Source organism: Natrix helvetica (genome assembly GCF_964273705.1).
Source record: "Natrix helvetica genome assembly, chromosome: Z".
In the NCBI taxonomy this organism is placed as follows: domain Eukaryota; kingdom Metazoa; phylum Chordata; class Lepidosauria; order Squamata; family Natricidae; genus Natrix; species Natrix helvetica.
The window spans coordinates 646219-674067 of record NC_138554.1 but is presented as its reverse complement, the minus strand read 5'-3'; the positions used below and the strand labels follow the sequence as shown (position 1 = coordinate 674067).

The window sequence follows — 27849 nt, the reverse complement described above, 5'->3', positions numbered from 1 at the left end:
ATCTGGCGCTCCAGAGTCCTTCGTGCCACCGAGTGTTTGTGAGATGTGTTTCTGGGAGGGAGGGAGCCGATCCTGTCCCTGCCCCACTGGCGCAAGATGCCACGGGGGGGGGGGCACCCCCAGAAGCCTTCCGTGTCCTCTCACCTTTGCAAGGGGGAAATCTTGGCAGGGGAGGGGGGCAACGATAAAGGAGGCCTCTGGAGTGCAGGGAACAATCCGGTCCGTCGAGCCCTCGGAAGTCGACAGGATGGCCAGGCGGCGCACAAGCAAAAATCTCCGCGTGTCTTCCGAGTACCCTGTGTCCAAAGCAGCCCCCGTCCCCAGGACTTGGGTCGGATTTCGAGCAAAAACAAGGTCCTTGCCACAAAACCAAAAACCGAGCAGGTGCTTGTGTAGAGACAAAGACCCCAAAAAGCAGAGCAGCCCCTCGGGATAACGGAGAATGTGCCCATCACAGCTCCGGCGTAGAGTGCGAGAACCGCATCTCTCGCCAGCTCCTTTCAAAAAACAGTCCCATGCGCTCTCTCTTTTTCACACACACACAGACACACACACACACAACAATTGTGCCCAGGTGAGCAGCAACATAGCTGACAACTCTGGGAGGGAGGCATGGAGCCAAAAGTGTCACCCAAGTAGGATACATTCAAATTTGGCTTTGGGTGCACAGGGCGCTCCGACCGTCGATGCCACGGGGCGGGCGACCCGCAGGACGATTCATGATTCTCATCCGTGCACGAAACGGGGAGGGGAGGAGGGGAAGGGCCCGGAGAAACGGGGAGACTCACAACATCCGGCGTTTGCTTTCCTTTGTTAGAAAAAAAAAGGACGCATCCCCACGCCGGTCGCTGGAGAAAAACTGCCCGCCATGAGCATCTCCACAGAAGGACAGACGGACGAGGAAGGAACTGGCCGGAAGGGGAAAGGGCCACTGGGGGGAGGGGGCTCCACAGAGGTTCCTGGAGATCGAGGAGGAGGAGGAGGAGATGCCGGAGTCCGGGATCGGCTTGGAGAACAAAGCAGCTTCTTGGAGGAGGGACCCGCTTCAACAGTAGTGTAGATTCCTCTTTTTGCAAGTTGTTGTTTCTTCTTCTCTTTTTTTTTTCTGGGTTTTTTTTTCTTTCTTTTTTGTTTAAATCAAACACAATAGAAAATTGTGACATCCAGGGTGGGGTGGAGAAAAGGAAACGAGGAGGGAGGCATTTTTTTGTGCAATTTTCTTAAAAAAAGAACTCAACAAAAACCAAAAACGAAAAAAAAAAAACTTCTTATAAAATGGCCTCTTCGTAAGAGAAAATATACTGTGCGGATCGAGAAGAGTCTGTAGAATATTTACATCTGTTATCTATAGTTATCCAAACCATTTTTTTAAAAAAAAAGATCTTTTTTCTAAGTGCATTTCTTCAAGTTTTTTTTTCTTTTATAAATCTTTTTTTTATCAAGCTTCTGTGAAATTTACCATTCACATTTTTTAAACATACGTGAAAAATAAGTGTTTTTTTTTTAAGATAAACTTTTTTGTAGGTTTTTTTAAGCTTTTTTTTTTAAAAAAAATCTTTCACAATTTCAAAAAAAAAAAATTTTTTTCCTTTTTTTTTTCTCAGTCTGTAACAAGTCACTGTAAAAAAAAAACAACCACCAAAGTTCGGATAAAGTGCATATGGCAGAAGAAGCAGAAGAGGGCGTTGTTTAAGGTGCTTTTTTTTAAGGAATGAAGTGCGCAACAGCCTTCCTTCCGGTCTGGCCCAGCTGATCCTCGCGCTCACTCGCCAGGGGGCCCGCACGGCCCCCAACCCTGCCTCCCGCAGGGCTCTCTCAGCTGGAACTGAAATGGGTGAGATCAAGGCAGCAGCGGCAGGGTGGACGGGGGTCCCACGGCTGGAGGGAGGGAGGGAGGGAGGGAGGGGCTCAGTAGTCCTCCACCGTTTCCAGCTCGCTGGAGGCGCCATGAAGAGCGTAGCCTGCAAGGAAGGAGCGGAGCGTCTACCACAGCTCGACCCGGGAACAGGGCGTTGCGGGACGAGTTAAGACTGTTATATAAGAAACCTTGCCCCAGAGCAAGGACAAAATTGAAAGGTGAATTGCAAACATTAAAATAATGTTTCCACTCATCATCTTCATTTAAGGAGCCCACAATCCCTTGCCGGGTGGAGTCTGGGCAACTGAATGAAGCTAGCAGAGTGTTTACTGGCCGGATGCCCTCCCTGAGGCCAGGGCAGAGTTTTGTTCAGCAGATAGATTCTTGTGGTGCCCAGAGAGAGTGAAAGATCTGCCTCTACCTAGGACCGAACTCACAGCCTCCTGACTGTGAGGCGAGAGCTCCCCCTCTAGGCCACCGCAACCACTCCTAAAAGAGTTTTCAAAACTACTTTAAGCAACTAAGTGGAGCGGTTGGGTCCTCCCGCAGCGAGCTGCCCTGTGGCCAGGAGGGAAGCGCCCGTCCTGCCACCTCCCGGTGCTCCTCCCAACCGAGCGCCCCTGCCTGCAGACTCCCCAGCCGCGTCCACTCACCCAGGATGCTGGGGTCTGCGTGCAGCATCACGGGGCGCCTCTTGATCTTCACGGCTTGGCTGTTCTCAAAGGATGGCGGTTTGGGGCTGTGGTTGGCCTGGAAGAGCGACTGCAGGCTGCTGGGGCTGAGCCAGGAGGCCTCCTGCCGGGGGGGGGGGGGGGTGAGTGAGTGGGGGGGGTGAGCAAAGGGGGAGAAGCTGCAAGGTGGGGCCTGGCGTCCTTTGAGCAGAGAAGGGGCAGGCAGGGCAGACTTCTGTGCCCATCCGAAGATCCGCCTACGGACCCACCCAAAGGAAAAGCCCCACACCCACACCCACACCTTCCTGTGCCCCCCTGGCAGGCGCCCCTCACCTGCTGCTGCTGCTGCTGCTGTCGCTGCTGATTGGCTCTCTGCTTGGCACGGCGCTCTAGGAACTGTTTTGCAAACTCTTTGGCTTCCAGGGTGTCCCCCAGGCAGGAGCGGATGCAGTCGTGGACGTCGTAGGGCGAATCCATCTCCTTCAGGAAAGCGACCACGGTGGGCACTGGGGGGGCGGGGGGGGGAGATGATTGGTGGGGGGCACAAGGCAGCTTCTCTTTACACCAGCCGGGGAGGAGAAAGGGGGGGGGAGCCACCCTCCCCAGGAGACCCCTCCCCCCCCCGTGGCTCCCTCCCGAATCACGTAAGCCTCCCATCGGTTCCGTCCGCAGACCCCTCCCCCTCCCCCCTGCCCCCCCCCCCGTCCCCCAGGAGGTACCATCGAGGCTGCTGGAAGCGTTGAGGGCGTGCAGCATCTGCTCACACCACTGGGTGAAGCCGTCCTGGGCAGGTTTGTGGAGGCCCTGAAGCAGCTTCAGCAGCTTCTCCTCCTCCTCCGTTTTCTTCCTGCTCTGCCGGCTGGAGACGGAGTAGGCGTCCCTGAGAGAGAGAGATGGGGGGGGGGGAAGGAATGAGTGAGGGGGCCCCCCAGCTCAGCTGTCCCCCACCCCCACCCCTCCCATCCCTGGAGACCAACTCACCCTAGGGAGGGGCTGCTCCGGCTATTCCTCAAGCCCAGGTTGCGGCCGAGGGGCCCGGGGCCCTTCATGCTCTCCTCCCAGAGACCGAGGGGGCCGGCCTTCTCGTGGCCCCCCCACAGGGAACCCACGTCTGAAGCCCACTGAGAGGAGAGGCTGCTCAGGCCGTGTCCGCCGTGCTAGCAGGGCAGGAAAGAGAAAAGGGTCACCGGGAGCTTTGGGAGAGAGTCAACCGGGGGGGAGGGGGAAACTGCGGGGACCCCTAAAGCAGGAAGCCCAATGGGGAACAAACCCCCCCCCCCCAGTCTCTCCAGGCCCTGAAAGGGTTCCTTTCCTTAAAGCACGGCCCCTTCCCAGCACACACCCGCTAGGTAAAGGGCGGGGGCTGGCCTGGGGTGCAACCCCCCCCTCCCCCAAGGTCCTCTTTGTCAGCCCTGCAGCCATCTTTTCTTGTGGGTCTTTGGCCTGCCGCACTGTCTATTATTCTACGGTGCATTTTCTATGGTGGGAAAATGGGATTGTACGGAGTTAGACGACAGGTAGCCATAACAACATTCTTTCTGGAAAGCCAAGGTCATCCTTTGTCTCTGCACCTGACTGGAGCTGGGTGGGTGGAAGCTGCCAGCGTGGCAGTGGGAGATTGGACCATGGGATGGACTTGGGGGTGGGGGGGGGGGGGAGATCTTGAACTTTCCCATCCCAACTGGATGGGAAAAGCAGGAAGCTTCCAGATTCAGGTTTTCCCAGGTGTGCCAACGTGGCTCTCTTCATCAACGGGGACTTTGAGGAATCCTCTGCCTCGGACTCCGATTGGCTTTTGGATGCTCTTTGGAACCCTGACACTCTTGACCGGGGGGGGGGGGGGGGGCCTGCAAGCAGGAGCAAGGGCTGGGGGAGGGTGGATGGTGTGAAAGTAGGCGAGGAGACCTGGTGCTGACTCAGAGGGTGGGTGGGCTGCAGGGAACCCCCCCTCCCCCTCCCTGAAAGCCGGTCTGCCCATCCAGGGGTCACTCACCGCTCGCTGCTGACCCCGGGGTTGGGCCGGCTTCTGCAGGTGCCTGTCACTCTCCTGTTGCAACTCCAGCAGGGCCTTCAGGGAGGGGCTCTGCTTGGCCAGCCCCCCCCAGAGGGGCTGCGTGCTCTGCTGTTGCTGCTGCAGGAGTTTCTGCAGGATTTCCTGGTGGCGGCACTGGGGGGGGGGGGAGAGAGAGAGAGAGAGGTGGGCAAGGGTCTCTGGCGCTCCTCCCACTCCTGTTCCCAAGGCCCCTAGGGGCAGGGTGGGGGGAGGCCAGAGGGGGCCGGGCTCACCTCCTCCCGAAGTTCCCTGCAGGTCCGAGCGTCTCCCAGCTTCTGCAGGTCGGCCAGGCTGAAGCTGCCCTGCCCGGAAGAGGCGTTGACGGACTGCTGGCCCCAGGAGGAAGAGGAGGGCAGCTGCAGGGAGGAAGGCCAGGCTGCTCACGGCCGGGCAGACTCCCCCAGCCCCCTGCCTCCCCAAGGGAGCCCCTACCCAGGCAGGAATCCCTGGTGCTCTCAGAACGGCCCTGTTTTCTCACAGACCTTTCACGACCCAGCTAGAGAACATCATCAGTGCTAGGAGGGAGAGGTGTTTTTTTTGCTGCTCTCAGTTTCCATTCTTGGGCCTTTCCCTGTCTCTCTCACCAGCCAGCCACCCACAGGCACCCATGAAGGAGACCTACATCCTGTGCAGAAGAGACAATCCACCCGCCAAAAAAGGGAACAAAGAGGCCAAAACACACACACACACACACACACAGAAAGAGAGAGAGAGAGAGACACACACACACCCCAGCAATCAGACCAAAATTAACATCAGACCAACAATCAAGGAAACGGCCCAACAAGCCAACTAAGACCACCCAGGGGAAGCCAGCAGAATATAAAGTGAGAACAGACTCCACTCCTTTCTAGCACTGATGAGGTTCCCTAGCTGGGTCGTGAAACGTCTGCAAGGAAACTTCCAAGCTCCGAGACCCCCAAAGACCCCGCAGTCATCGTTCTGCCCCCCCCAAACCCTCCTCCCTTCTAGCACGGATGAGGTTATGTAGTCAGGTAGTAAAACAAGGACCCCCCAGGACCCCTCATTTCAACCCTGAGCTACAAAGGTTCTCCTTTATAGGTATCCCCCTCCCCCTGGAAGTGCCCCCCCTGTTTTTTCACCCCATTTTCACTCCTCCTGTACCGGAATGGGCCAAGCCCGGCTGCCGCCCCACACGCAGCCCCTCCCTCCTCCCCGTCCCCTCTCGGCCGTGGGCCGCCCGGCACTTGCCCTTGCCTGTTTGCGCCGGTAGAGCTCCTCCTCTTCGCGCCGCTTCCGTTCGTCCTCGTCCCGCTTCGCCCTGAGTTCGGCCCCTCGGCGCTCTTGCAGCTGAGGGAGGGGGGGACAGAGGGGGTCACCGGGGGGGGGAAGGCCCTTCCCGGCTGCCCCCTTCTGAGGGCCACTCTGGGAATGGGGGGGGGGAATGAATAAACTCACTTTATGTTGTAGTTGAAGTTGTTCTAAGATCGGACCCTGAGTTGAAGAATTAATTGGAATATCCCACAAACTGGCTTCACCGCCTAGAGGAGAAATCGAGGTTACCCAGGAAGGGAAGAGAGAGAGAGAGAGAGAGAGAGAGAGAGAGAGAGAGAGAACGAGAGAGAGAGAGAGAGAGAGAGAGAGAGAGAGAGAGAGAGAGAGAGAGAGAGAGCTTTCACCCTGAGCCCCACTTCCTCCCTCTGCCCACATCTTCCCCTCTAAAATGGCCAGTTACAAGGGCTCTGCCCCTCCACCCCCCACCCGTGGGGACACGAGGGTCCTATCCATTGAGGACCCCAAAGCCCAGCAGCCTCCCTTTCCTCTGGGCCATGCGAGGGACTCCAGCTGTGGCCATTTGGAGGCCTTGCCGGACCTTCATCCCAGGACACAACTCCCCCTCCCAAGCAGGTGTCCCCCCCTCCCCCTCCCCCCCACCCGTCAGAGACCTGCTTGCGGTGAGGCTGAGGTATGTGTGTCCCAGAGGGACCCAGTGTCTGGCACAGATATGGATCGGTTCATGGAGGGGATCATGCCCTGCTCCCCAGCTCTGGAAGAGAAGCGAGAAGGCGGGGATGTAAAAGCTCCCCAGGCCCCCCAAGTGCTGCCCCCCCCACCCCTCGCAAGTACAGCAGACCTGCTTCCCTGTCCCTCAATTGCAACTCCTCCTCAGAGGAAGCCCCCCCCCCCCACCGATTAGAGGCACTACAGGGAGTCCACCTGGGGAGGGGGCAGCAGACTCAGGGGCCCCCTTGGATGGGGGGCTGCAGGGGCCTCACCTGGGCTTGAGAGCCTGCAGCTGCTGGAGGAAGGTGCTCAGATCCCCCGACGACACCTTCTGCTGGACGGCACACTGGGGGTATTGCCGGCTGCAAGAGGAAGGCGGAGTAGCCAGGGGGGAGTCCCAGAAAGACCCCCGCTTGCTGCAGGCTCCTCTGCTCCCTCCCCCTGGCCCACCTGGGGCAGCCCTGGCGTGGGTGGGGCGGGGCGGAGGGGGGCATGGGTGGTACCTGTTGGCCAGCTGAAGCAGCTGCTGTTGCTGGAGCTGTTGGTAGATGGCTGCGGCTGCCAGTTCCTGCTGCTTCTTCAGGCGCTCCTGGTCCAGGTTGCCCTGGAGGGGCGAGAGGAGGGGGTCACCTACCCCCTGCATGAAGACAGGACCCTAGAGCTCCCTGCAAGGGACCCTGCAGCCCCCTCCCCACGCCAACCAAGGCAGGACCAAAGAAATGCCATGCTGCTTCAACGCCCCACTTCCACTGCTCTAAATGGAGGGGGGCACCGAGTCCCCCACCAGGGTGCCCCCCCCCCATGGCTTCAAGGAAGAGCATACTGCATAAACCATGGGTGCAACTTTAAGGCTTGTGGACTCCCAGAATTCCCCAGCCGGCTCCCCCCCCCCTTTGCCAACGTCAAGCTATATTATGTCAACCACGCTCCCCCTTTCTATTAAGTTAGGGTTAGGGTTAGGAGAACGGCATAAACCGTCTAGCTACATTTGTCCTTCTCCTCTCCAGCTGGGGAATTCTGGGAGTCGAAGTCCACAAGCCTTAAAACTGCCAAGTGTGGGTGGCCTCAATGCACAGAATCTCACGCAGGCCCACCCCGCAAAGGGGAGAACCGCCGTGAAATCCCACGTGACGGTGAGGTGAGCCGGGGAGTTTGCCATCCTTGTGATCTAGGAGACCAGTGGAGACGGACATCCTTTGGCACCGGCTTTTCCTAGCTTCTAAAAACAATAACTTCAACCTGGGCACGTGGACAAACTCCCCCTATTCCCCATCCAGCTCTTGTTTCCACTGTGCTGAAGCCGAGATGTATTACGCTTCCCACCATCTCCTAAGAAAGCTACCCTGATCAGAAACAAACAGTAACCTCGTTTGCCCACCTTTGTTCTTCTTCTCCAGCCCAGGCTGAATTCTGTTCAGCCCTTGATGGCTGGGGGATTCTGGGAGTTGGAGTCCATGCCACCCCCGACATAAATTGCCAAATGGGGAACCCGGAAAAGCAGGCCAGGCGCCCACCTGCTCCCGCCCAGCCCTCCCCCGGCCTACGCTCACCAGCAATGGCGGGGGAGATGGACCGGGCGCAAAAGGCACTCTTCCCCACATCTTGATCACTTCTCCGAGGGGCTGGAAGCCCTCGTCACAGCCCCGCTTCACCAAGAGCGACATGGCAAAGTAGCCGGCCTGGAACCATTCGGCCATCTCTTGGGTGGTGAAGGGTCCTGGCAGGGAGAGAGAGAGAGGGAGGAAGGGGCCCGTGAGTGAGCCCCAGAGCCGGCCCTTTCCAGCCCCGAGGGCTTCGGGGGGGTGGGGGTGGGGCGCACCTTGGATCTCCCCTTGGGGGTCCTTGTAGAACCACTTCATGGCTGCTTCGTGGGAGAGGGGCAAGGCGGCCGCCGTGTTGCGGTGCTCAGGGATGGCCTGGCCGAAGTGCTCCTCCTCCAGCGAGCTGTCCTGCAGGGAGGCCACCATCTTCTCCGCTTCCTGGGGGCAGAAGGGGACGAGGGGCAGGGTGAGGGTCCCAGAGGCCACGACCACAAAGACAAGGCTGGGGGAGCCCAAGGAGAGAGCCACCTCGGCTGCGGAGGAGTTGGGAACAGGCGGCCACTTACGGTCACTTAGGACCGAGTCACAAAAGGGGACTTATAACCTGGATCCTAAGTTCCGGCCGTCGTCCCGGGGGGCCCTGCCCTGCGGGGACTCAGCGACAATCCCATCCACGGCTCTTGGCACCATCCGGCCTTCCCGTGGCTGCCTTCGTATTGTTATGGTTTTGCCGAAAACCAGCACTTGCTTAATGGCATTCGCAGGGGTGAAGAAACGTGTGTAAAATGAAGCGACTACCCTCTGCCCTCCCCGTGTGCCCGGCAGTCTGCCCATATCTGTCTTAAGTTGTAACGGTCATAAAGCAGGTGCCGCCTGTGGAGGAGATGGTCCAAAATGCATTTATAAAGCCTCCCCTTCATCTGCCTCACGCCCAGACAGGCAGTCCTGGACTTAGAACGGTTCATTCAGTGACCATTCAGTGACCGTTCAGAGTTAGAACGGTGTTGAAAAAATGACGTGTCCCCATTTTTCACACTTGCGACCGTTGCCAGTGTCCCCGTGTGTGTCATGTGATCAAAATACGGATGTTGGCAAGCGGCTCATATTTATGATGGTTGCGGTTTCCGGGGGGGGGGGTGTCACCTGACACCCCACTTTTGCGACCTCCTGACAAGCCAAGTCAATGGGGAAGCCAGATTCACTTAAGGACCATGTTACTAATTGAAGAGTGATTGAGTCAACAAATGTGGTAAGAGAAGCCGTAAAATGGGACAACCCCCCCTTAACAAATTCCTCACTTAGTAACCTCAATGTTGGCCTCTGTTATGGCCGTTATAGTGAGGACTCCCTGCAACTGACGCAAGGGGTCCGGCAGGGGTGCCCCACTTCAAAGCGGGACGGACGATCCAGGAGAGAAGTGGATCTTGGCCACTTCCACCCCTTAGGCCTTATTATTTTTGTTATTATTTGATTATTTGATTTGATTCTTTTTAAATTTAATTTATATTTTGATGCTGCCTGTCTCCCTTGCAAGGTGACCTAGAGGAAAGGGGGGGGGTCAGCCGAGGGCTCCCCAGCAAACCCCTCTGCAGGATGCCAGGCCAAGGCCCCTCCCTCCTGGCATGGGAGGGGAGGCGGGAGAGCGCCCTCTGCTGGCAGGCCCCAGGGCAACCCCTGGAGAGCCATCCTCACCTGCTGCAGGTGCTTCATCCCGTCCTCATCCTCGTTGTCGCCCACTGTGAATCCGGCGGCAGGAGCAGCAGGCGGGGCCACGGGGAGGGGAGGGACGGCAGCTGGGCTGGGCTGGGCTGGGCAGCCGAGAGAGGCCGGGTCCCCTGGGGAGGCGCAGAGGGAGAGGGTTTCAGAACCCAGGTGCCCTCCCCCCCCGCCCAACCTGTGCCAGCCCCACCCACGGGCAGGCGATGCGATGCCTGCTCAGCCCCGCTCGGGCCTTTTGCCAGGGCCACCTACCATCCAGGGCCTCCGCCTCCAAGTTGCCGCAGGGCAGCAGCGCCAGCTTCTCTGCTTTGGGAGAGTTCCCCGACACAAGGGCCTCACAGTTGCTAGTGGCGGCAAGAGGGATGAAGGGAGGGCTGGGCTGCCAGGGGGTGCCCGGGGGAACAGGCAGCTTCTTTTCCTCTGGGCCAGGACGGGGGTCCTTTTGATCTGGGGGGAGGGAAGGCTTCAGCTTCCAAGCCCCAGGTGCTGCCTCTGCCCCCAGCCCCCCCCGCCAGCCCAGCCCTGCCCTTGCCCTCACCTCTCTCTGCCCTCTCCACAGCAGTGGGGCTGCCGGCCTTTGGGTTGCCCTCCTTGGCCTCAGGAGGCTGCTCCTCCTCCTCCTCCTCCTCCTCCTCCTCCTCCTCCTCCTCTTGCTCCTCCGGCAGCGGCTGGAAACTCAGCTCCTGCTCTTCCGACAAAAACTCTTTGGGGCTCTTCTGCAGAAGGGGGGCAGGGAGAGCCTGGGAGGGGTGTCACACCACAAGCTCAGCCTGCCTGCTTCACAAGCCCCCACTCCCGCCCACTCTAAGCTACCCAACCGTTAGCTGAATTCACACAAGACCAAGTACTCAAGGCATTGCCTGTGTGTCAAGAACAGGGGTGAAATGCTACTGGTTCGAACTGGTTCGCCCGAACAAGCAGTAAAAAAAATGCTATTGGTTTGCCTGAACAAGTAGTAAAAAAATGCTATTGGTTTGCCTGAACAAGTAGTACAAAAATGCTTCCGGTTCGCCTGAACAAATAATTTAAAAATGCTACTGGTTCGCCTGAACAAGTAGTACAAAAATGCTTCCGGTTCGCCTGAACAAATAATTAAAAAATGCTACTGGTTCGCCTGAACAAGTAGTACAAAAATGCTTCCGGTTCGCCTGAACAAATAATTTAAAAATGCTACCGGTTCGCCTGAACAAGTAGTACAAAAATGCTTCCGGTTCGCCTGAACAAATAATTTAAAAATGCTACCGGTTCGCCTGAACAAGTAGTACAAAAATGCTTCCGGTTTGCCTGAACAAATAATTTAAAAATGCTACCGGTTCGCCTGCACAAGTAGTACAAAAATGCTTCCGGTTCGCCTGAACAAATAATTAAAAAATGCTTCCGGTTCGCCTGAACAAATAATTAAAAAATGCTACTGGTTCGCCTGAACAAGTAGTACAAAAATGCTTCCGGTTCGCCTGAACAAATAATTTAAAAATGCTACCGGTTCGCCTGCACAAGTAGTACAAAAATGCTTCCGGTTCGCCTGAACAAATAATTAAAAAATGCTACTGGTTCGCCTGCACAAGTAGTACAAAAATACTTCCGGTTCGCCTGAACAAATAATTAAAAAATGCTACTGGTTCACCTGAACAAGTAGTACAAAAATGCTTCCGGTTCGCCTGAACAAATAATTAAAAAATGCTTCCAGTTCGCCTGAACAAATAATTAAAAAATGCTTCCGGTTCGCCTGAACAAATAATTAAAAAATGCTTCCAGTTCGCCTGAACAAATAATTTAAAAAAGCTTCCGGTTCGCCTGAACAAGTAGTTAAAATTGCTTCCGGTTCGCCTGAACAATTAATTAAAAAATGCTACTGGTTCGCCTGAACAAGTAGTACAAAAATGCTTCCGGTTCGCCTGAACAAATAATTAAAAAATGCTACCGATTCGCCTGCACAAGTAGTACAAAAATACTTCCGGTTCGCCTGAACAAATAATTAAAAAATGCTTCCAGTTCGCCTGAACAAATAATTAAAAAATGCTACTGGTTCGCCTGAACAAGTAGTACAAAAATGCTTCCGGTTCGCCTGAACAAATAATTTAAAAATGCTACTGGTTCGCCTGAACAAGTAGTACAAAAATGCTTCCGGTTCGCCTGAACAAATAATTAAAAAATGCTACTGGTTCGCCTGCACAAGTAGTACAAAAATGCTTCCGGTTCGCCTGAACAAATAATTAAAAAATGCTACTGGTTCGCCTGCACAAGTAGTACAAAAATGCTTCCGGTTCGCTTGAACAAATAATTAAAAAATGCTTCCAGTTCGCCTGAACAAATAATTAAAAAATGCTACTGGTTCGCCTGAACAAGTAGTACAAAAATGCTTCCGGTTCGCCTGAACAAATAATTAAAAAATGCTACTGGTTCGCCTGCACAAGTAGTACAAAAATGCTTCCGGTTCGCCTGAACAAATAATTAAAAAATGCTACTGGTTCGCCTGAACAAGTAGTACAAAAATGCTTCCGGTTCGCCTGAACAAATAATTTAAAAATGCTACCGGTTCGCCTGCACAAGTAGTACAAAAATGCTTCCGGTTCGCCTGAACAAATAATTAAAAAATGCTACTGGTTCGCCTGCACAAGTAGTACAAAAATGCTTCCGGTTCGCCTGAACAAATAATTAAAAAATGCTACTGGTTCGCCTGCACAAGTAGTACAAAAATGCTTCCGGTTCACCTGAACAAATAATTTAAAAATGCTACCGGTTCGCCTGAACAAGTAGTACAAAAATGCTTCCGGTTCGCCTGAACAAATAATTAAAAAATGCTACCGGTTCGCCTGCACAAGTACTACAAAAATGCTTCCGGTTCGCCTGAACAAATAATTAAAAAATGCTTCCAGTTCGCCTGAACAAATAATTTAAAAATGCTACTGGTTCGCCTGAACAAGTAGTACAAAAATACTTCCGGTTCGCCTGAACAAATAATTTAAAAATGCTACCGGTTCGCCTGCACAAGTAGTACAAAAATGCTTCCGGTTCGCCTGAACAAATAATTAAAAAATGCTACCGGTTCGCCTGCACAAGTACTACAAAAATGCTTCCGGTTCGCCTGAACAAATAATTAAAAAATGCTTCCAGTTCGCCTGAACAAATAATTAAAAAATGCTACTGGTTCGCCTGAACAAGTAGTACAAAAATGCTTCCGGTTCGCCTGAACAAATAATTAAAAAATGCTACCGGTTCGCCTGCACAAGTACTACAAAAATGCTTCCGGTTCGCCTGAACAAATAATTAAAAAATGCTTCCAGTTCGCCTGAACAAATAATTAAAAAATGCTACTGGTTCGCCTGAACAAGTAGTACAAAAATGCTTCCGGTTCGCCTGAACAAATAATTTAAAAATGCTACCGGTTCGCCTGAACAAGTAGTACAAAAATGCTTCCGGTTCGCCTGAACAAATAATTTAAAAATGCTACCGGTTCGCCTGAACAAGTAGTACAAAAATGCTTCCGGTTCGCCTGAACAAATAATTTAAAAATGCTACCGGTTCGCCTGCACAAGTAGTACAAAAATGCTTCCGGTTCGCCTGAACAAATAATTAAAAAATGCTTCCGGTTCGCCTGAACAAATAATTAAAAAATGCTACTGGTTCGCCTGAACAAGTAGTACAAAAATGCTTCCGGTTCGCCTGAACAAATAATTTAAAAATGCTACCGGTTCGCCTGCACAAGTAGTACAAAAATGCTTCCGGTTCGCCTGAACAAATAATTAAAAAATGCTACTGGTTCGCCTGCACAAGTAGTACAAAAATACTTCCGGTTCGCCTGAACAAATAATTAAAAAATGCTACTGGTTCACCTGAACAAGTAGTACAAAAATGCTTCCGGTTCGCCTGAACAAATAATTAAAAAATGCTACTGGTTCGCCTGAACAAGTAGTACAAAAATGCTTCCGGTTCGCCTGAACAAATAATTAAAAAATGCTTCCAGTTCGCCTGAACAAATAATTAAAAAATGCTTCCGGTTCGCCTGAACAAATAATTAAAAAATGCTTCCGGTTCGCCTGAACAAATAATTAAAAAATGCTACTGGTTCGCCTGAACAAGTAGTACAAAAATGCTTCCGGTTCACCTGAACTGGTAGCATGTTTTAGTACCGGTTTGGGTCCGATGATCAGCTGTATGAAAATCAGCTGTGCCGCATGATTTTTTACTACCAGTTTAGGCCAAGGAGTAGTTCCGATAATCAGCGCCTGCGGTACGCATTCGCACAAAGTGCACATTTGGTGTGCGTGCACGAAAATAGCAAAAGAATGGAAGACATCAGAGCATTTGACCCCTGGTCAAGAAGAAGGGGGGGGCAGCCCATACCTTGAGGGACATGAAGGCCCCTGAGGAGTCAAAGGTGCCCATCTCCTCTTCCTCGTCCTCCAGGCACCACTCGGGCAGCCCGTCCTTCTCCTCCTCAAAGCTGTCACTGCTCTGCCGATGGCGACGTCCCCCGCGCGGCTCCTCCTCACGCTCCCGGAAGTCAAAGTCAAACTTCCGCCGGCGCCCATCCCCGCCGTGCTCCCTCCAGCCGGCCGAACGAGGCCCTCCATCTGGGGGGGGGAAGGAGGTTGAGACTGCAGGTAGTCCTTGACTTACGACCGTTTCTGCTGTCAAGCGAGTTTTGCCCCACTTTATGACAGTGCTTGCCACAATTCTTAAGTGAATCCTTGTCATGGATAAGTTAGTAACCCGGTCGTTAAGTGAACCCGGCTTCCCCGTCAACTCTGCTAGTCACAAGGTCACAAAAGGGGAATCATGTGCAACCCGTCATAAATTTGAGTCCATTGCCAAGTGCTTTAATTTTGATCACGTGACCACGGGATAGTACAAACCGTCGTAAGTGTGGAAAACTTGGTCGTATTTTTTCGATGCTTTTGAACTTTGAACGGTCACTAAATGAACTGTTGAAATTCAAGGACCGCCTGTATCGGCCGGAGGGTCTTTCCCTTTGGGAGCCCCAAGGAGACACCACGGGCAGCTCACCTGGGCTGGCCGACCGCCAGCGCTCGCTCTCTCGCCGGGACCCCCCGCTCTGCCGCCAGCTTCCTCCTGACCCGCCCCCTGTGTTGCCGCTGCCCTCTCCCTCCTCCTCGTGCTCCTCACGCAGCGTGCGCCAGTTGTCGCTGTCCGAGCGGGCAAAGTCTTTGCGGCTGGGGGGAGCCCCCTCCTCAAAGGGGGCACGGGCTAAGAAAGAGAACAGCCGTCACCCCTCCCCCTTGGCAGAGACGGCCGCCTCCCCCAAGGACACAAAGCGCCCAAACAACCCTCCAGCCCCAACGGGAAACCCCCACCCTCCTCTCTGCAGCCTCCTCGGGGGGAGGGGAGAAGCACCCGGGGGTGTCTCCTCTGCCCCACACGTACCTCCTTCCCGCCGGATGGGCTTCTCAAACCGCCGATCCCCTCTGCGGGAAAAGGAGGGCATCAGGGTCGGGAACAGGCAGGCCAGCCCCACTGTGTCCCCTTCCAAAGTTCTGCCCCTACTACGCACCTGTCATCCCAACTCTGGCTGCGGTGGATTTCACGGACCCCTCCTCGTCCAAAGGCTCCGCCTTCCGCCTCCTCAACGCTTCTTTGGTAAAAACCGCTCTCGCCTCGCCCGCGGCCTGCTTGTTTCGAGGAGGGGGCAGACGGGAGGCACGTCACAGAGGCAGGCCGCTGCCCCTTACGGAAAGGGGGAGAAGGCCCAGCCCTTGGGGTCTGCTGCCACCTGCCCCAAAGCCTCCTTACCTCGGCTCCGCGTGCTGCCTCTCCCACGAGAGACCCCCGCAGGGGCCACCCCAGCCCCCTTTCCCATCAGCCTCAGCACGGCCACGCTGTTCACGGACATGGAGAAGTTCCGCTGCAGGAGGCCAAAAGGGGAGAGAAAGAGGTGAGGGAGGGAAGGGCCAGGGCCTCGGCCTCCTCCCAGGGCAGCAGCCTCCAAACTCACCTGCTCTTCTTCGGTCAACGGGACCAACGCCAGGGGCTGCAGAGGCTCCTCCTCCAGGATGGCGGAGAATTCACGGTCTTGGATTTCGTCAGGGACCTGCCAGGAGGATGGGGGGGGAACAGAACCATGGGCCCTCGTGTGACCGAGGGGGTCTCCAAACTCCAAAACCTTATGACTTATGGACTTCAACTCCCAGAATTCCTCAGCCAGCCCCGGTCCCTTTGTGTGCCCTCCGCACTCTGCCCATTCGGCTTCCTCAGGGGTGCCCCTCCTGCACCTAGGCCAGAGACAGGCTCGGTCCCCGAGCACCTACAGGTTCCAGGCTCACCTTATTGTCTTTGACGTAAAGTGCTAGCATCTCTTCCCGCCCGTATCGGTACTCGGCTAGTTTGTACTTTGGCATGGCAGGGGAGGATGGCGGGGAAGCCACGCTGCCCCCACTGGAGAGTGCACGAAGCCTGCGGAAGCAGAAGGCCGGCGTGAGACCACAGCAGAGGAGGAGGAGGAGGAGGAGGTGGAGTGGAGTGGCTACTTGGCAGCAGGGGGCAAGGTGGCATGGCAAGGCCGAGGGACAGAAGGGCCCCTTCAGGGACTCAGGACTCCTGGCCAGGTAGCAGAAGAGGAAAAGGGGAGAGGAAGGGCCTCCGCTCCTCTTGCCTGCCCGGTAAAAAAGAAATCCTAAAATGAATTTAAGGTGAATTCACGTGTCCCACAATAAGGGGGCAGGATCCAACCGGAGTGGGTGCCTGGGACCAGAGGCTGAACCTTCCAAGCTTTTGGACTTCAGGGGAAACTTCCTGACGGTGAGGACAATTAGCCAGTGGAACTGCTTGCCACCGGAAATCATGGCCGCTCCATCCCTGGAGGCTTTGAAGGAGAGACTGGAGAGCTCCTTGTCTGAGATGTAGAGGGTCTCCTTCCTGAGTTAGGGGGCTGGACTAGAAGACCTCCAAGGTCCCTTCCCGCTCTATTCTATTTTAGCTGGACTTGTGCTGGAGCCCATCCTCTTTTTTAATATATATAATTTTTTATTATTTTAATACAAATTATACATATTATAGGAACCCTCTGATTTACACAGTCCATTTTACATCATAGTTTTGTTTTCCCTTTCAGCCAAATTATTCTCTTCTACTATTTTCACCTTTATACTTATTTTTCTTACTACATAAACAATATCTTCAATTGCCCCTTCAAAGTTACATCAAATTCCCATTTCTTCTTTTCTCCATTTATATATATTTTACCATAAACAACATATATCTTCTAGTTCAATTTAAACACAGAGAGTGTTTCTTTCAATTTGTCTACAATTAACAATATGCTATAGTTTCTTTATCTCTTTATTAGTTTCCTAACAATAACAATCTTACTATTATTCTCTTTGGTCTACTAATGTAACTCTTTTCTCCTTCCTTCCTCTTTTAACCATTTTTCTCTTGGGCTCTCAAAAATTCCACTCTTAATTCATTCCTTTTCTCCTTCTCCCCCTTTCTCCTCACTTCTTCTTTTTCCTCTGTTTGTAGCTATTGCATCTTTTCTTCAGGAGTGTTTACTTTTATTGTTCTAGTAACTAGGGAAACTTTTTTCGTAACAGTCCAAAAGCCTGGAAGAATAAAACTTTGGTTCCAGTTGGATCCTGCAAAGATGGGGCCCTCGTGGCACCACTCCAGAAGATCTTGGGCCACTTCCATTTCCCCTGGGGGCTCTGGATCTCCTGCAACCCCCCCCCCCCCGCTGCCCTTCCCTGCCTCGCTCACCATTCTGGCCCGAAGTTCAGCATCTCGGCAGCCATCCTCCTGTCTTGGGGCGGCTCTCTGGCCGGCTAAGACGTCCTTCCTCAATGCCTCGCCAAGGAGACCCCCGACAGCCCAAGCGACGGTGGAGAGCTTGAAGGGAAAGGCAGAGGGGTTGCTACCGCCACTCCCCGTTTCTCGAGGGACCCCAGAGGGAAAAGCGGGGACAGCCTGCTCCCTGTGGGAAGAGCCCGTCGCTTGGGCGGGAGAGGAGAATGGCCCGTCCTTAAGGAGGGGGGGGCCTGCCCTCCTAACGTACCTTAAAACTCGGCTGCTATTCTCTCCCTCTGACTGGGTGTATGGGAGGGGGGGGCTATGAAACCCCCAAGGAACCTACAAAAGAGGAAAGGACACCAATGGGCGATGCCAACCTGGAGCTGCCAGATGGGTGAGCAAAACAAGCCAGATGGGGCTTGCTGGCTGCCCTTCCTTGCACCAGACCCAGCCTGCAGGTGCCTTCTGGGGCCAAGCGGTGGCAGAGATCCATCAGCCACGGCCTGAAGGTTGTTTGTTTGTCTGCTTGCTTTGAGAGAGAAGCGTTACGTGATTTAGGCAACTGCCCTGGGATGGCACCGGGAGCCCCTCCCGGCTGATAATTCTTTTATGGCTCTTTTTATTCCCAGAGCTATTTTTAACTGGCGAGCGACCGAGGGCTTATCTCAAAAAGGGGAAAAAATATCAAGAGAGAGAGAGAGCAAAGTCAATCATGCTGGGTTTTCCCAAGATACGGCTCTCCCACCGCTTGGCCTCAGAGGGCACCTGGTCCCTGGGGTTACTTAACAACCGCTTCACTTATAGGAACACATTTTGGGCTCAACTGTGGTCATAAGTCGAGGACTACCTGTATCCCAAAGTCCTGGGGTCTTTGGAATTACTGCCTGGCCCCCCACATGCCCCATTGATTGAGGGGGGGGGAGGGATATATCCCAGGATTGAGTGCAGCTGCTCCATGGAAGCGACCGTCATAATCTCAGGCCCCCTCTGACCCAGACCTGGCCACTCACCTGAGGGTGCCTGTGCGCAGGTGCTGCCCCTTGTCAGGAGGAGGAGGAGGGAAGCTGGCAGAAAGAGCAAGGGAAGGAAGGGAGGGAGGGATGGAGGAAGGGAGGGGTGGAGGCAGGGAGGGTCAGCCTCCTCCTCCCTCAGCAGGCACGATCCCACCGAAGCAGCTTCCGCAGCCTGGGGTGGCCGGAGAAGAAAGCGGTTTGGCTTGGCCGCCCCCCCCCCAGGACGAAGCCCGGCGGCTTGACTCCTGTCAAAGCAGCACTCTGCAAAAGAAGAGAGGCCGGCGTTAAAACGGCAGATGGACACCTGCCTTGGAAGGCTGGGGAGAGCCGAAGGGGAGGACACCCCCCCCCCCCGCCCTGTTTCTCAAAAGCAGCTACTTTCTCAAGGCGGCAAACAAAGCAAATCCTCCTATTTTCCTAACAACGACCCTGCAAGGTGGGGTGGGCCGAGGAAAAGTGGCTGGCGCAAAGTCACCCTGCTCACTTAAGGCAGGACTAGAACTCCCCCCCCCCCCGTCACCTGGTGATTGGCTCAAAATCACCCAGTTGGCTTTCATAGCTAAGGCAGGACTAGAACTCACAACCTCCCGGTGTCTAGCCTGGCACTTAACCACTAGATCAAAGTGGGCATCCTGAGGGCGTCTGCTCCAGAAGGAAGCAGAAGAGGCGTTATCTCCCTGCACTTTGCCCTCTTTAGAAGGGCAGAAGCTCCCCTCTGCCCTGGCAGAAATAGTTTCAATTTTATTTCTAAATGCTAGATCACCACTGGCAAAGAGAGAACAGACCAAATCTCCCTGATTGGGCACCTTGGAAGTGGCTCAGTGGTTAAGACGCTGAGCTTATCGATCAGAAAGGTCGGCGGTTCGAAACCCTAGGTCTCCTGCATGAGCAGGGGGTTGGACTAGATGACCTCCAAGGTCCCTTCCAACTCTGTTACGGTCCTTCTGAGAGACATAATGTCCTGACAGTTAGAACAATTAATCAGTGGAATGGCTAGCCCAACTGGAGATTTTTACCAAGAGATTGGACAACCCTTTGTCTGAAATGTTAAAGCGTTTCCTGCTTGAGCAGGGGGTTGGGCTAGAAGACCTCCAAGGTCCCTTCCAGCTCTTGCTATTTGGAGCTGTGGTGTTGCAGTGCTTAGAATGCAGGACTGCAGGCTGACTCTGCCAGCAGTTCGATTCTCACAGGGCTTAAGGGCGACTCAGCCTTCCGTCCTTCCTTCCCAGGTCGGTAAAAGGAGGACCCAGATTGTTGGGGGGGGGGGGCAATAGGCTGACTCTGTCAAGCACTTAGAGAGAAGGGGCTGGAAAGCCCTACGAAGCGGTGTATAAGTCTATTGCTCTTCTGTTAACTGGAGCAACGTGCCAGGGAAAATTTAAATCTGAAGAAACACAACTTCAGCCGACTGACTCCCCATAGCCTGGTGCCCACCTCTGCCTCCCACTGCAGGGCCAAAGGAGGAACAGGGCACCACGCAGGGCACGAGAGGCAGGCAGGGCTTGCAAGGAAGGTCAATCCCAAGTCCTGCGCCATCATTTCAAAAGCGAGAGATTGGGCAATTTTCCTGGCAGGCCTTCCAAGCGTTTCCTCCTTCAGCTCAGAAGCCCTGGCTGCCCCCACCATCTTCTTCCTCCCCCTAACCCACAGGGATGCCTTCCCGCCTGCTCTAACCACTCTGCTTCCGCTGCCACAGAGGTCTGGGATTCGTGGAAGAAGGAAGAATGCCCAACAGCTGTTCTGGTGGCTAGAGAGATCTGGATTCCGGAGCAAGGAGCAACACCCCCTAAGAGAGCCCCACACTGGCACAAGGGCAAGAGAAGGACGGACGCCTTCAGCAAAAGGAGGTTTGTGCCATCCTTTACTCTGAATGAAGACACTCTAGGACAGGGGGCCCCAACCTCTCGGACCTCAGGGACCACTAAACTCATCATACTAAATCCTGAGGACCACTAATATGATCTGCCTAATGACCGGCTGTGTGGGCGTGGCTGTGTGGGCGTGGCCAACTTGATGTCACTCAGCTTTCACTCGCCCCTCCCCTCCCAGGCCCTCCTCGCCTGCCCACCGGGCTCCTAGGGCCCCAACAGGAAGCCGTTGCTGGAGCTAAGCAGCCACCAGGGGAAAGAGCTGGCAAAACAGCTCAGTTCAAATTGGATCTGACCGAGGAGGAGGCTCAGCCGAAGCACCTCACTGAGGACTAGGAGCATAGGCTTTCCAAGCAGAGGGAAGACCTGTGGGAATGCAAGGCCAGGTACTGGCACCCGGAGGCTCAGCGGGCTGAGATGGTCAGCCGGTTCCAGGCCCTGATGCTGTCCCACTGGAACGAGGCCCTCCAGCCTTCGCCCAAAGCCCCACAAACAGGAGGCCAAAACAGACCCCAAGTCGGGATTTCCGCCCCCCTCCGCCCCCCACAAAAAGACCCCAAAGGGGGAGACTCTCTGCAGCAACACAGGTGCTCATTGCACGTATCCAGCCCAGGGGCCGTAGTTTGAGGACCCCTGATTGAGTGCAATATAAAAAAATGCAAATCATTTTTCTGCGGACCACCAAAATTTTCTCGTGGACCACCAACTGGTGACCGCTGCTCCAGGACGGTGTTACTCAACGTTGGCAGTTTTAAGACTTGTGGACTTCAACTCCCAGAATTCGCCAGCCAGCTTGTTAAGGGATCTCTTCCGTTATGGCCGTTCTCCCACCTGAAGCCAGCGGTGGTGTCATCTGGCCCATCTCTTGCCATCTTATAAAGAAATCTCGGGTCCAGATAAAGTATGTCAGGGCGTTTTTCCCCAATCTACTAAATGAGTAATTAACTCTTTCAAAGGTTTAGCTGGTGTAAAACAAAACCCATGCATTTCTGGAGGAGGGCATCTTAACAGGTCCAGTCTGTGTGGATAGAGTAAAGGGGGGGGAGGGGGGTTTCCAACCAAGGCAACTTTTAAGGCTTGTGGGCCTCAACTCCCAGAATTGCCCAGCCAGCTGTGCCACCTATGGAATTAAGGGTAGCTGAAGTCTACCCGTCTTAAAACATACACAGAACGGCTGCAGGGTTTGGGATTGGCTGGTCTAAAGAAAGGAAGAATTAGGAAGGACATGATAGCATCTTCCAGTATTTGAGGGGCTGCCACAAAGAGGACCGGGGGGGGGGGGGGTCAAGCTATTCTCCAAAGCACCGGAGGGCAGGAGAAGAAACAAGGGATGGAAACTAACCAAGGAGGGAAGCAACCTGGAATTAGGGAGAGACTTCCTAACAGTGAGGACAATTAGCCGGTGGAACTGCTTGCCACCAGAAGTTGTGGGTGCTCCATCCCTGGAGGTCACTTGTCTGAGATGGTATAAGTTCTCCTGCTTGAATAGGGGGCTGGACTAGAAGACCTCCGAGGTCCCTTCCGGCTTCCTCTATTCTCAATCAAAAATGGTTTTATTGGAAAGTGGTAAGTAAGGAAACTTCCTCATCTGATCAGTAAACCCGCCACATAAGGAGGCAAAAACGGATTGCTCTTTCTTTAAAACCAGAAGTTAAGATCGGGGGGGGGGGAGGGGGGCTAACAATGCAAGAGAAGAGCAACCAGTTCAGGAGATTTGTCGGATGCTGCAGCTGCTGCGGACTGAAAGTTGAAAACGAAGCTCAAACTCTGTGCTTGTGAAAAGGTCCCACTTTACGCCTGTTTTATTTGGCGTATTTACACGTAGAAGGGGTTGGACACAGTTCTGAACTCAAGGAGGGAAATGAGGCAGAAAAAGCCTCTGCAATTCTCCAGCACAGAGAGGCCTCAACCTTTGACCACAACTGAGCCCAAAATGTCTGATCTTAAATGAGAGTTGTGAGCTTTGCCCCATTTTGCCACCTTTCTTGCCATAGTTGCCGTGTGAACGTAGTAACGCTGGCTGTTGTTAAGTGAACCTGGCTTCCCCTGAAAACAGGACAGGGTCCTATTTTCCTTTGACACACACACCCCGAAATAAGCGCTTGGCCTTATTTTCGGGGAGGTCTTATTATTTTAGGGGTGCAGGAGGCGGCGAGCGTGGTCACCTCACGGCTGCTGCTCTGTTGCCATATTGTCAGGGGGGGGGCTTATTTCAGCCCATGCGCTCAAAAGCCCCGATGGGGCTGATTCTCCGGGGAGGGCTTACTTCCGGGGGGGGGAAGAGGGGAGTCAGAAAGTTGCAACACTTTCACAGGACCGAGACACAGAGCGACCGTCATAACTATGAACCGGTTGCCCAGCATCTGAAGTTTGATCGTGTGACCATGGCGATGCATCTGTGGTCGTAAGTGTGAAAAAAGGTCCCAAGTCACTTTTTCAGTGCCCTCACTGAGTGAATGGTCCTAACGTGAGGATTACCTCCTCCACTGCTGCCATGGCCGATTCCTGGCCCCCCAGTCAGAATGCCAGGATGATCTCCCAGCGTCCATAGGCTGAGCGGAGTCCTGCGCAGAGCCCAACCCCCCAAGGAAAGACTGGGAGCAAAGGTGAGGACATACAGACTCCAAGGACGGGAATTGACCTCAGAGGTCTTCTAGTCCAACCCCCTGGACAATGCAGAAGATCTCATATCATCCCAATCAAAAGGTTGGGCCTGTTTTTGAAAACCTCCAGGACCCACAACTCAATAACAACCTGCAGCGCCCTGCAGGTGGCCCCATCCTGGCTAAGCAAGACAACCCAGGATTTCTGGAACCCTACAAACTATCCAGGACTCTTCTGCCAGAACAAGAAGGGAGAGACTCCAATCGGCAGCCTTCCTTGGGGAGCCAAATGTGGGGATAATTCGTACGGAGCAACTATTAACCTTAAGGCTGGAGCACAAATTATTTGTCTACACAGCAGAACTTGTCAGTTGTTGTTGGGGGGGGGGAGCAGACCCCGTGACGTACACTTTTAACTTACAAAAGGAGCAGGGCCTGTGCAGCCTAAGGCAGAGAAGGCTAAGTGGAGAGCCGACCAAGCGTTTCCCCCATAGCCGAGGGGCCGTCCCAGGGAAGCGGGTCTCCCACTTAGGTCCTACCTGGTGGGGAACTCTGGGAGTTGAAGTCCACAAGTCTTAAAGGGGCTAAGGTCGGAGAACCCCTGCTCAATTGCACAGACTGGGCAATCAGAGGATTGTGAGGAGGAATCCCCCAGGCACGAAGGGGGATCTCTTAAGTTCTTTTGCCCTGGAGAACCTCTTTAACGGGGGGGGGGGGGGGAGGCAGCCCCCTCCAGCTTCGTATTCTCTCCACAGGGGAAAAGAACCACCAACCAATTTGGGGACTTCTGGCATCTTTGGGAGTGGAAGTCCACAGAGGAATTTAACAAACCATCATTGGTGTTGCGTGTCCCAGCTCCAAGCCCCTCACCACCTCTGGTGTCATAGAAAGCCCACCCTTCCCATTAGGCAACGTTTGACTCTCGCTGGCATAACAACTTAGCTGCCTAGGTCTTAAATTCTTAAAACAGATTTACCTGACTGAGCTACAAAAATAAAATAAAAAGTAACGCACACACCTGCGTGTTTTAGTCCCTCCTGATTCAAAGCCCTATTTGTGGAGGCACTGAAGTACATCAAAAAGAAGCTGTTCTCCTGACACCTCCTTCTCTCACGCAGGAAGAAATCAATTAAGCAACCCTTCCTTTCTGCCAGCTATCCCCTGTCTCAGGCAATTGGGCCCAAAGCATCTTTCAGTTCAGTTCAGAATCCCTGGTCACTTCCTCCTTGCAACAGGTGACCCACAGCTTCCACACATATCCGCCTACCAACCACCATGGAGGGGACACTTCCCTGGGTTGACAATTTTGTAAGACACGCAAGTGCTCATCATGGCCCAAATGCCAAAGAATTGTCCTACACCTGAATCTGATTCAAAACGGAAGGCAGCTGCCCAACAGATACGTGCTGACCACTTTTGGCAAATCAAACCTTTACGAAGATTCTCAGTCCTCCAGGTCAAAAGTGATTTTTATTTAGAAAAGGCAACTGAACTGATTAACAATAGCCAAGTCATCCCAACTGTCAGTAACTGTCCTTCCATCTCTCACACACCACCCAGTGCAACTGATGACGCTTCCAGGATAGGAAGCGAAATGTTTTTTTCTACTTCTTCCTCCTCAAAATATCAGTCCCGTTACTTTTCTGAAAATAAAAACCACTTCTGACATTCTGCAAATCCCCCTCGTGCCTTTTCCACACGGCCACAGCCGTGGCATGGAACCTGGTTTTCTTCTTCATATACTGGATATGGTAGAATACTGAAAGCAATTCCTGAGCGTAAGCAGAGGACAATTTTTTAAAGAAAGGATTCTACAGGGAGACTACTAGAGCTCAGAGTGTATAACCAAAAAGGCATCCACCACATTAGCAGATCCTGAATATTTTTATACAGGCCTTTCATTCAAAACTCAGATAGAATAGGGATGCTACAAATCCACACACACACACACAGGTAATTTAACAGACCCACACACACGCACACACAACTTTTTAGTCTTTTGGGAGTCCATTAAGACCCGATATTTCCCTGTGGTGCTGGGATAGGGCTGCAGAGACAGAAAGTATGGTAAGAGGGCAAGTGGAGTCATTCCAACAGGACACTCAACGCACAGGAGCGTTATCGTTTTATGGTTTTAATGCTTGATAAGGCTGCTTTATATTTATGGCTTTCATTGTTGATATGAACCACCCAGAGTTGCTTAAGATGGGTGGGGTGGAGGGAGACACACACACGCATATTTAAAATAAAATAAAATATTGCACAACCATTTGTTCTATTTTAAATGCATGGGAATTAGGCGTGAAAGGAGGCCGTAGGAAAGCAGAGGCTGAAGTAACCTGGGTTTCGCCTGGTGCTTAAGAAATAAATGAGAGAGACCCAAAAGGGTGTCGTGCCCCCCTCCAACATCCCAGCCACCTCTGCCTTCCTCAGAGGAAGATCTAAGGGCAAAGCCTCCCTCCCTCCCGCCCTCCAAGCATCCATTCCCCTATTCAGGGGCGACTCTACAAGCCAGGTGGGTCAAAGGCAGCAGGTGAAAGGAAACAGAACTGAAACTTAAAAAAACAAACAAACCACCATACAGGTCGTTTAATGACCGTTGAAAGTTTCAAGGGCACTGGAAAAAGCCACTTAGGGCTGGGGGCTCACGATTATGACGGTCGCAGCGTCCCAAAGTCACTTGATTCCCGCTTGCAACCTTCCGACGAGCAAAGTCAATGGGGAAGCCACATCTGCTTTACGACCGGTTACTAACATTAACAGCTGCAGCGAATCACTTAACAACGGTGGCGAGAAAGGCGGTAAAACCCACTTAACTGTCTCATTTAGCAGCAGCAATGTGGGGCTCAACTGTGGTCATTAAGTTGAAGACTACCTGTACTATAATTCTGTTTCCAGAACAACCAAATCTCATTGGCAACCTGATAAAACTATATGAACACCCCGAGAAAGGGAACAGGAAAAAAGAGTTGGAAGGGACCTTGGAGGTCTAGATGAACTGCTAGCTGTGATACAGAGAGAGAGAGGGGGGGGGAGGGAGGGAGGGAGGGAGGGAGAGACCCACCAGCCCACCCTTTCCCCAATCTCAATGAATGAATCAGAAGAGGGCTGGAAGGGACCCAGTCCAACTCCCTGGACCATTTAAGACAAGTGACTGTCCAGACTCTTCTTTAAAAACCCCCAGTGATGGAGCACACATAACTCAGGAGTCAAGTCGTTTCATTAACTGACCTGGGATTATTGAATATCAGAGCTGGAAGGAACCCGGGAGGTCTTCTAGTCCAGCCCCCTGCTCAACCACGAGACCCTCTACCATTCCGGACAACTAGATGTCCAGTCTCTTTTTAAAAGCTCCAGTGATGAAGCCCCCACAATTTCTGGAGTCAATTCGTTCCAGTGATTAATTGACCTGGGATTATAGACTATCAGAGCTGGAAGGGACCTGGGAGGTCTTCTAGTCCAGCCCCCTGCTCAACCACGAGACCCTACACCATTCCAGACAAATGGTTGTCTAATCTTTTCTTAAAAGCCTCCACTGAGGGAGCACCCACATCTTCTGGAGGGAAGCTGGTTCCCGCCGCAGAGGACCCCCTTCCAGGGTCCATGTTTACCCTCCACGTTCAAACCCAGGTCATGCCCCTGACCGGCTGGCAATCATTAGCCACTGGCCTTTGAACCTCCCCTCCGCTAAGCCAACATCTCAGGCGGCGCTTCCTCCAGAGCAGCATCAGGCCGCCAAACTTGGCTTAGGTGAAGCCAGGTCAGTACCAGCATCCCTTGAAGGGGGGGCGGAGAGAAGGGACCCTTTTCCCCGGAAACAAAGCACCATCCCAGGTTACAACAATTTATCCATGCATCAAAAAATATTGTTTTTAACACACAACACCACAAAAAGCACATTTTTTTGCAGGCTCCCCTTTGCAAAGCCCCCCACCCCCAATCTCCCGCCCTTTGCAGCCAAACCCCAAAACCTGGCCTGGAAAGAGGCGTGTCTTCCCCCCCTCCAGGGCTCCCCACAAACTGCATGCGGGGGGGGTCTATTAGGAGGGGCTGGGGGAGGAAAACGGGGGTCCCTCCCTCTCGCCCCCAATACCCCCCCACCAGACTCCCCCCTCCTCCTGCTCCCTTTCCCTTCTCTTCCCGGGAGCCCCGCTTGCAGCCCCCGCCCAGGATGAGGGCCCTGGCCCCTCCCCCCAAAGGGCCCTGCAGGGGCCCCGCTTTGCCCCTCCCCCACTGCAGCCACACCCCCGCGGGGGGAGGGGAAGAGGGGGGCGCCGCTCCCACGGGCCACGCGGGGTCCCCACGTGCGCGAAGGCAGGGCGGGCCGAGGGCCGGCGGGGAGCGCAACCCGGGCCCGGAGAGGGAGTGGGGACGGAGGGAGGGGGTGGGGAGCCCCGGTTCCCATGACGACGCAGGGCCCCCCGCGGCGCGCCTTACCCGCCGGTGGCTGGGTGGGTGGGCGGGCGAGGCGGCGGGGGCCGGAGCGGGGGGCGGGCCTGGGGCCGAGGAGGAGGAGGAGGAGGAGGAGGAGAAAGAGGCCGCGACGGCTCTTCCAGGGCTCTGCGGCTCCGCGTCTCGCGCTCCTTCCTCCTCTCGCCGCTTGTTTGTGTTTGTAACCAAGATGGCCGCCCTCCTCCCGGTCACGTGACGCGGGCTCCCCCGAAGGCGCGCGGGAGGCGTCACGTGTGCCGGGGACGTCGCTGGACGTGACCCCGCGCTTCCCTCAGGCTGGGCGGCACGTGATCCGCCCTCAGGCCCGGCCCCCTTTTTCTCCTCTTTTTTTTTTCTTTGGCCAGGCCGTTTGGACGTCGTGAC

The 27849-nt window shown here is 54.0% G+C and overlaps 1 protein-coding gene across 5 annotated transcripts; it reads right to left on the bottom strand.

Annotated features, from left to right (window-relative positions):
* Positions 1 to 538: 538 nt before the first annotated feature.
* LOC309400904 (GRB10-interacting GYF protein 1-like) lies at positions 539 to 27849 on the bottom strand. Of its 5 annotated transcripts, none has more exons than XM_081969631.1 (28): positions 27472 to 27849; positions 18561 to 18824; positions 17816 to 17889; positions 17521 to 17649; positions 16089 to 16218; positions 15761 to 15856; positions 15559 to 15670; positions 15320 to 15437; positions 15193 to 15233; positions 14815 to 15015; positions 14152 to 14381; positions 10346 to 10547; positions 10060 to 10254; positions 9781 to 9923; positions 8367 to 8526; positions 8098 to 8264; positions 7051 to 7184; positions 6820 to 6909; positions 6490 to 6590; positions 6002 to 6084; positions 5795 to 5893; positions 4816 to 4938; positions 4523 to 4696; positions 3511 to 3686; positions 3249 to 3409; positions 2863 to 3035; positions 2512 to 2653; positions 539 to 1961 (listed from the first exon to the last, which is right to left on the bottom strand). In XM_081969631.1, exons 4-28 carry the CDS (start codon positions 17553 to 17555, stop codon positions 1909 to 1911), a joined length of 3339 nt encoding a protein of 1112 aa, XP_081825757.1. In that variant the 5' UTR covers positions 17556 to 17649; positions 17816 to 17889; positions 18561 to 18824; positions 27472 to 27849; the 3' UTR covers positions 539 to 1908. The 5 variants fall into 5 exon arrangements, with proteins under 5 accessions (XP_081825757.1, XP_081825759.1, XP_081825758.1 ...); XM_081969633.1 differs by having other exon boundaries at positions 10346 to 10523; XM_081969632.1 differs by having other exon boundaries at positions 15320 to 15434.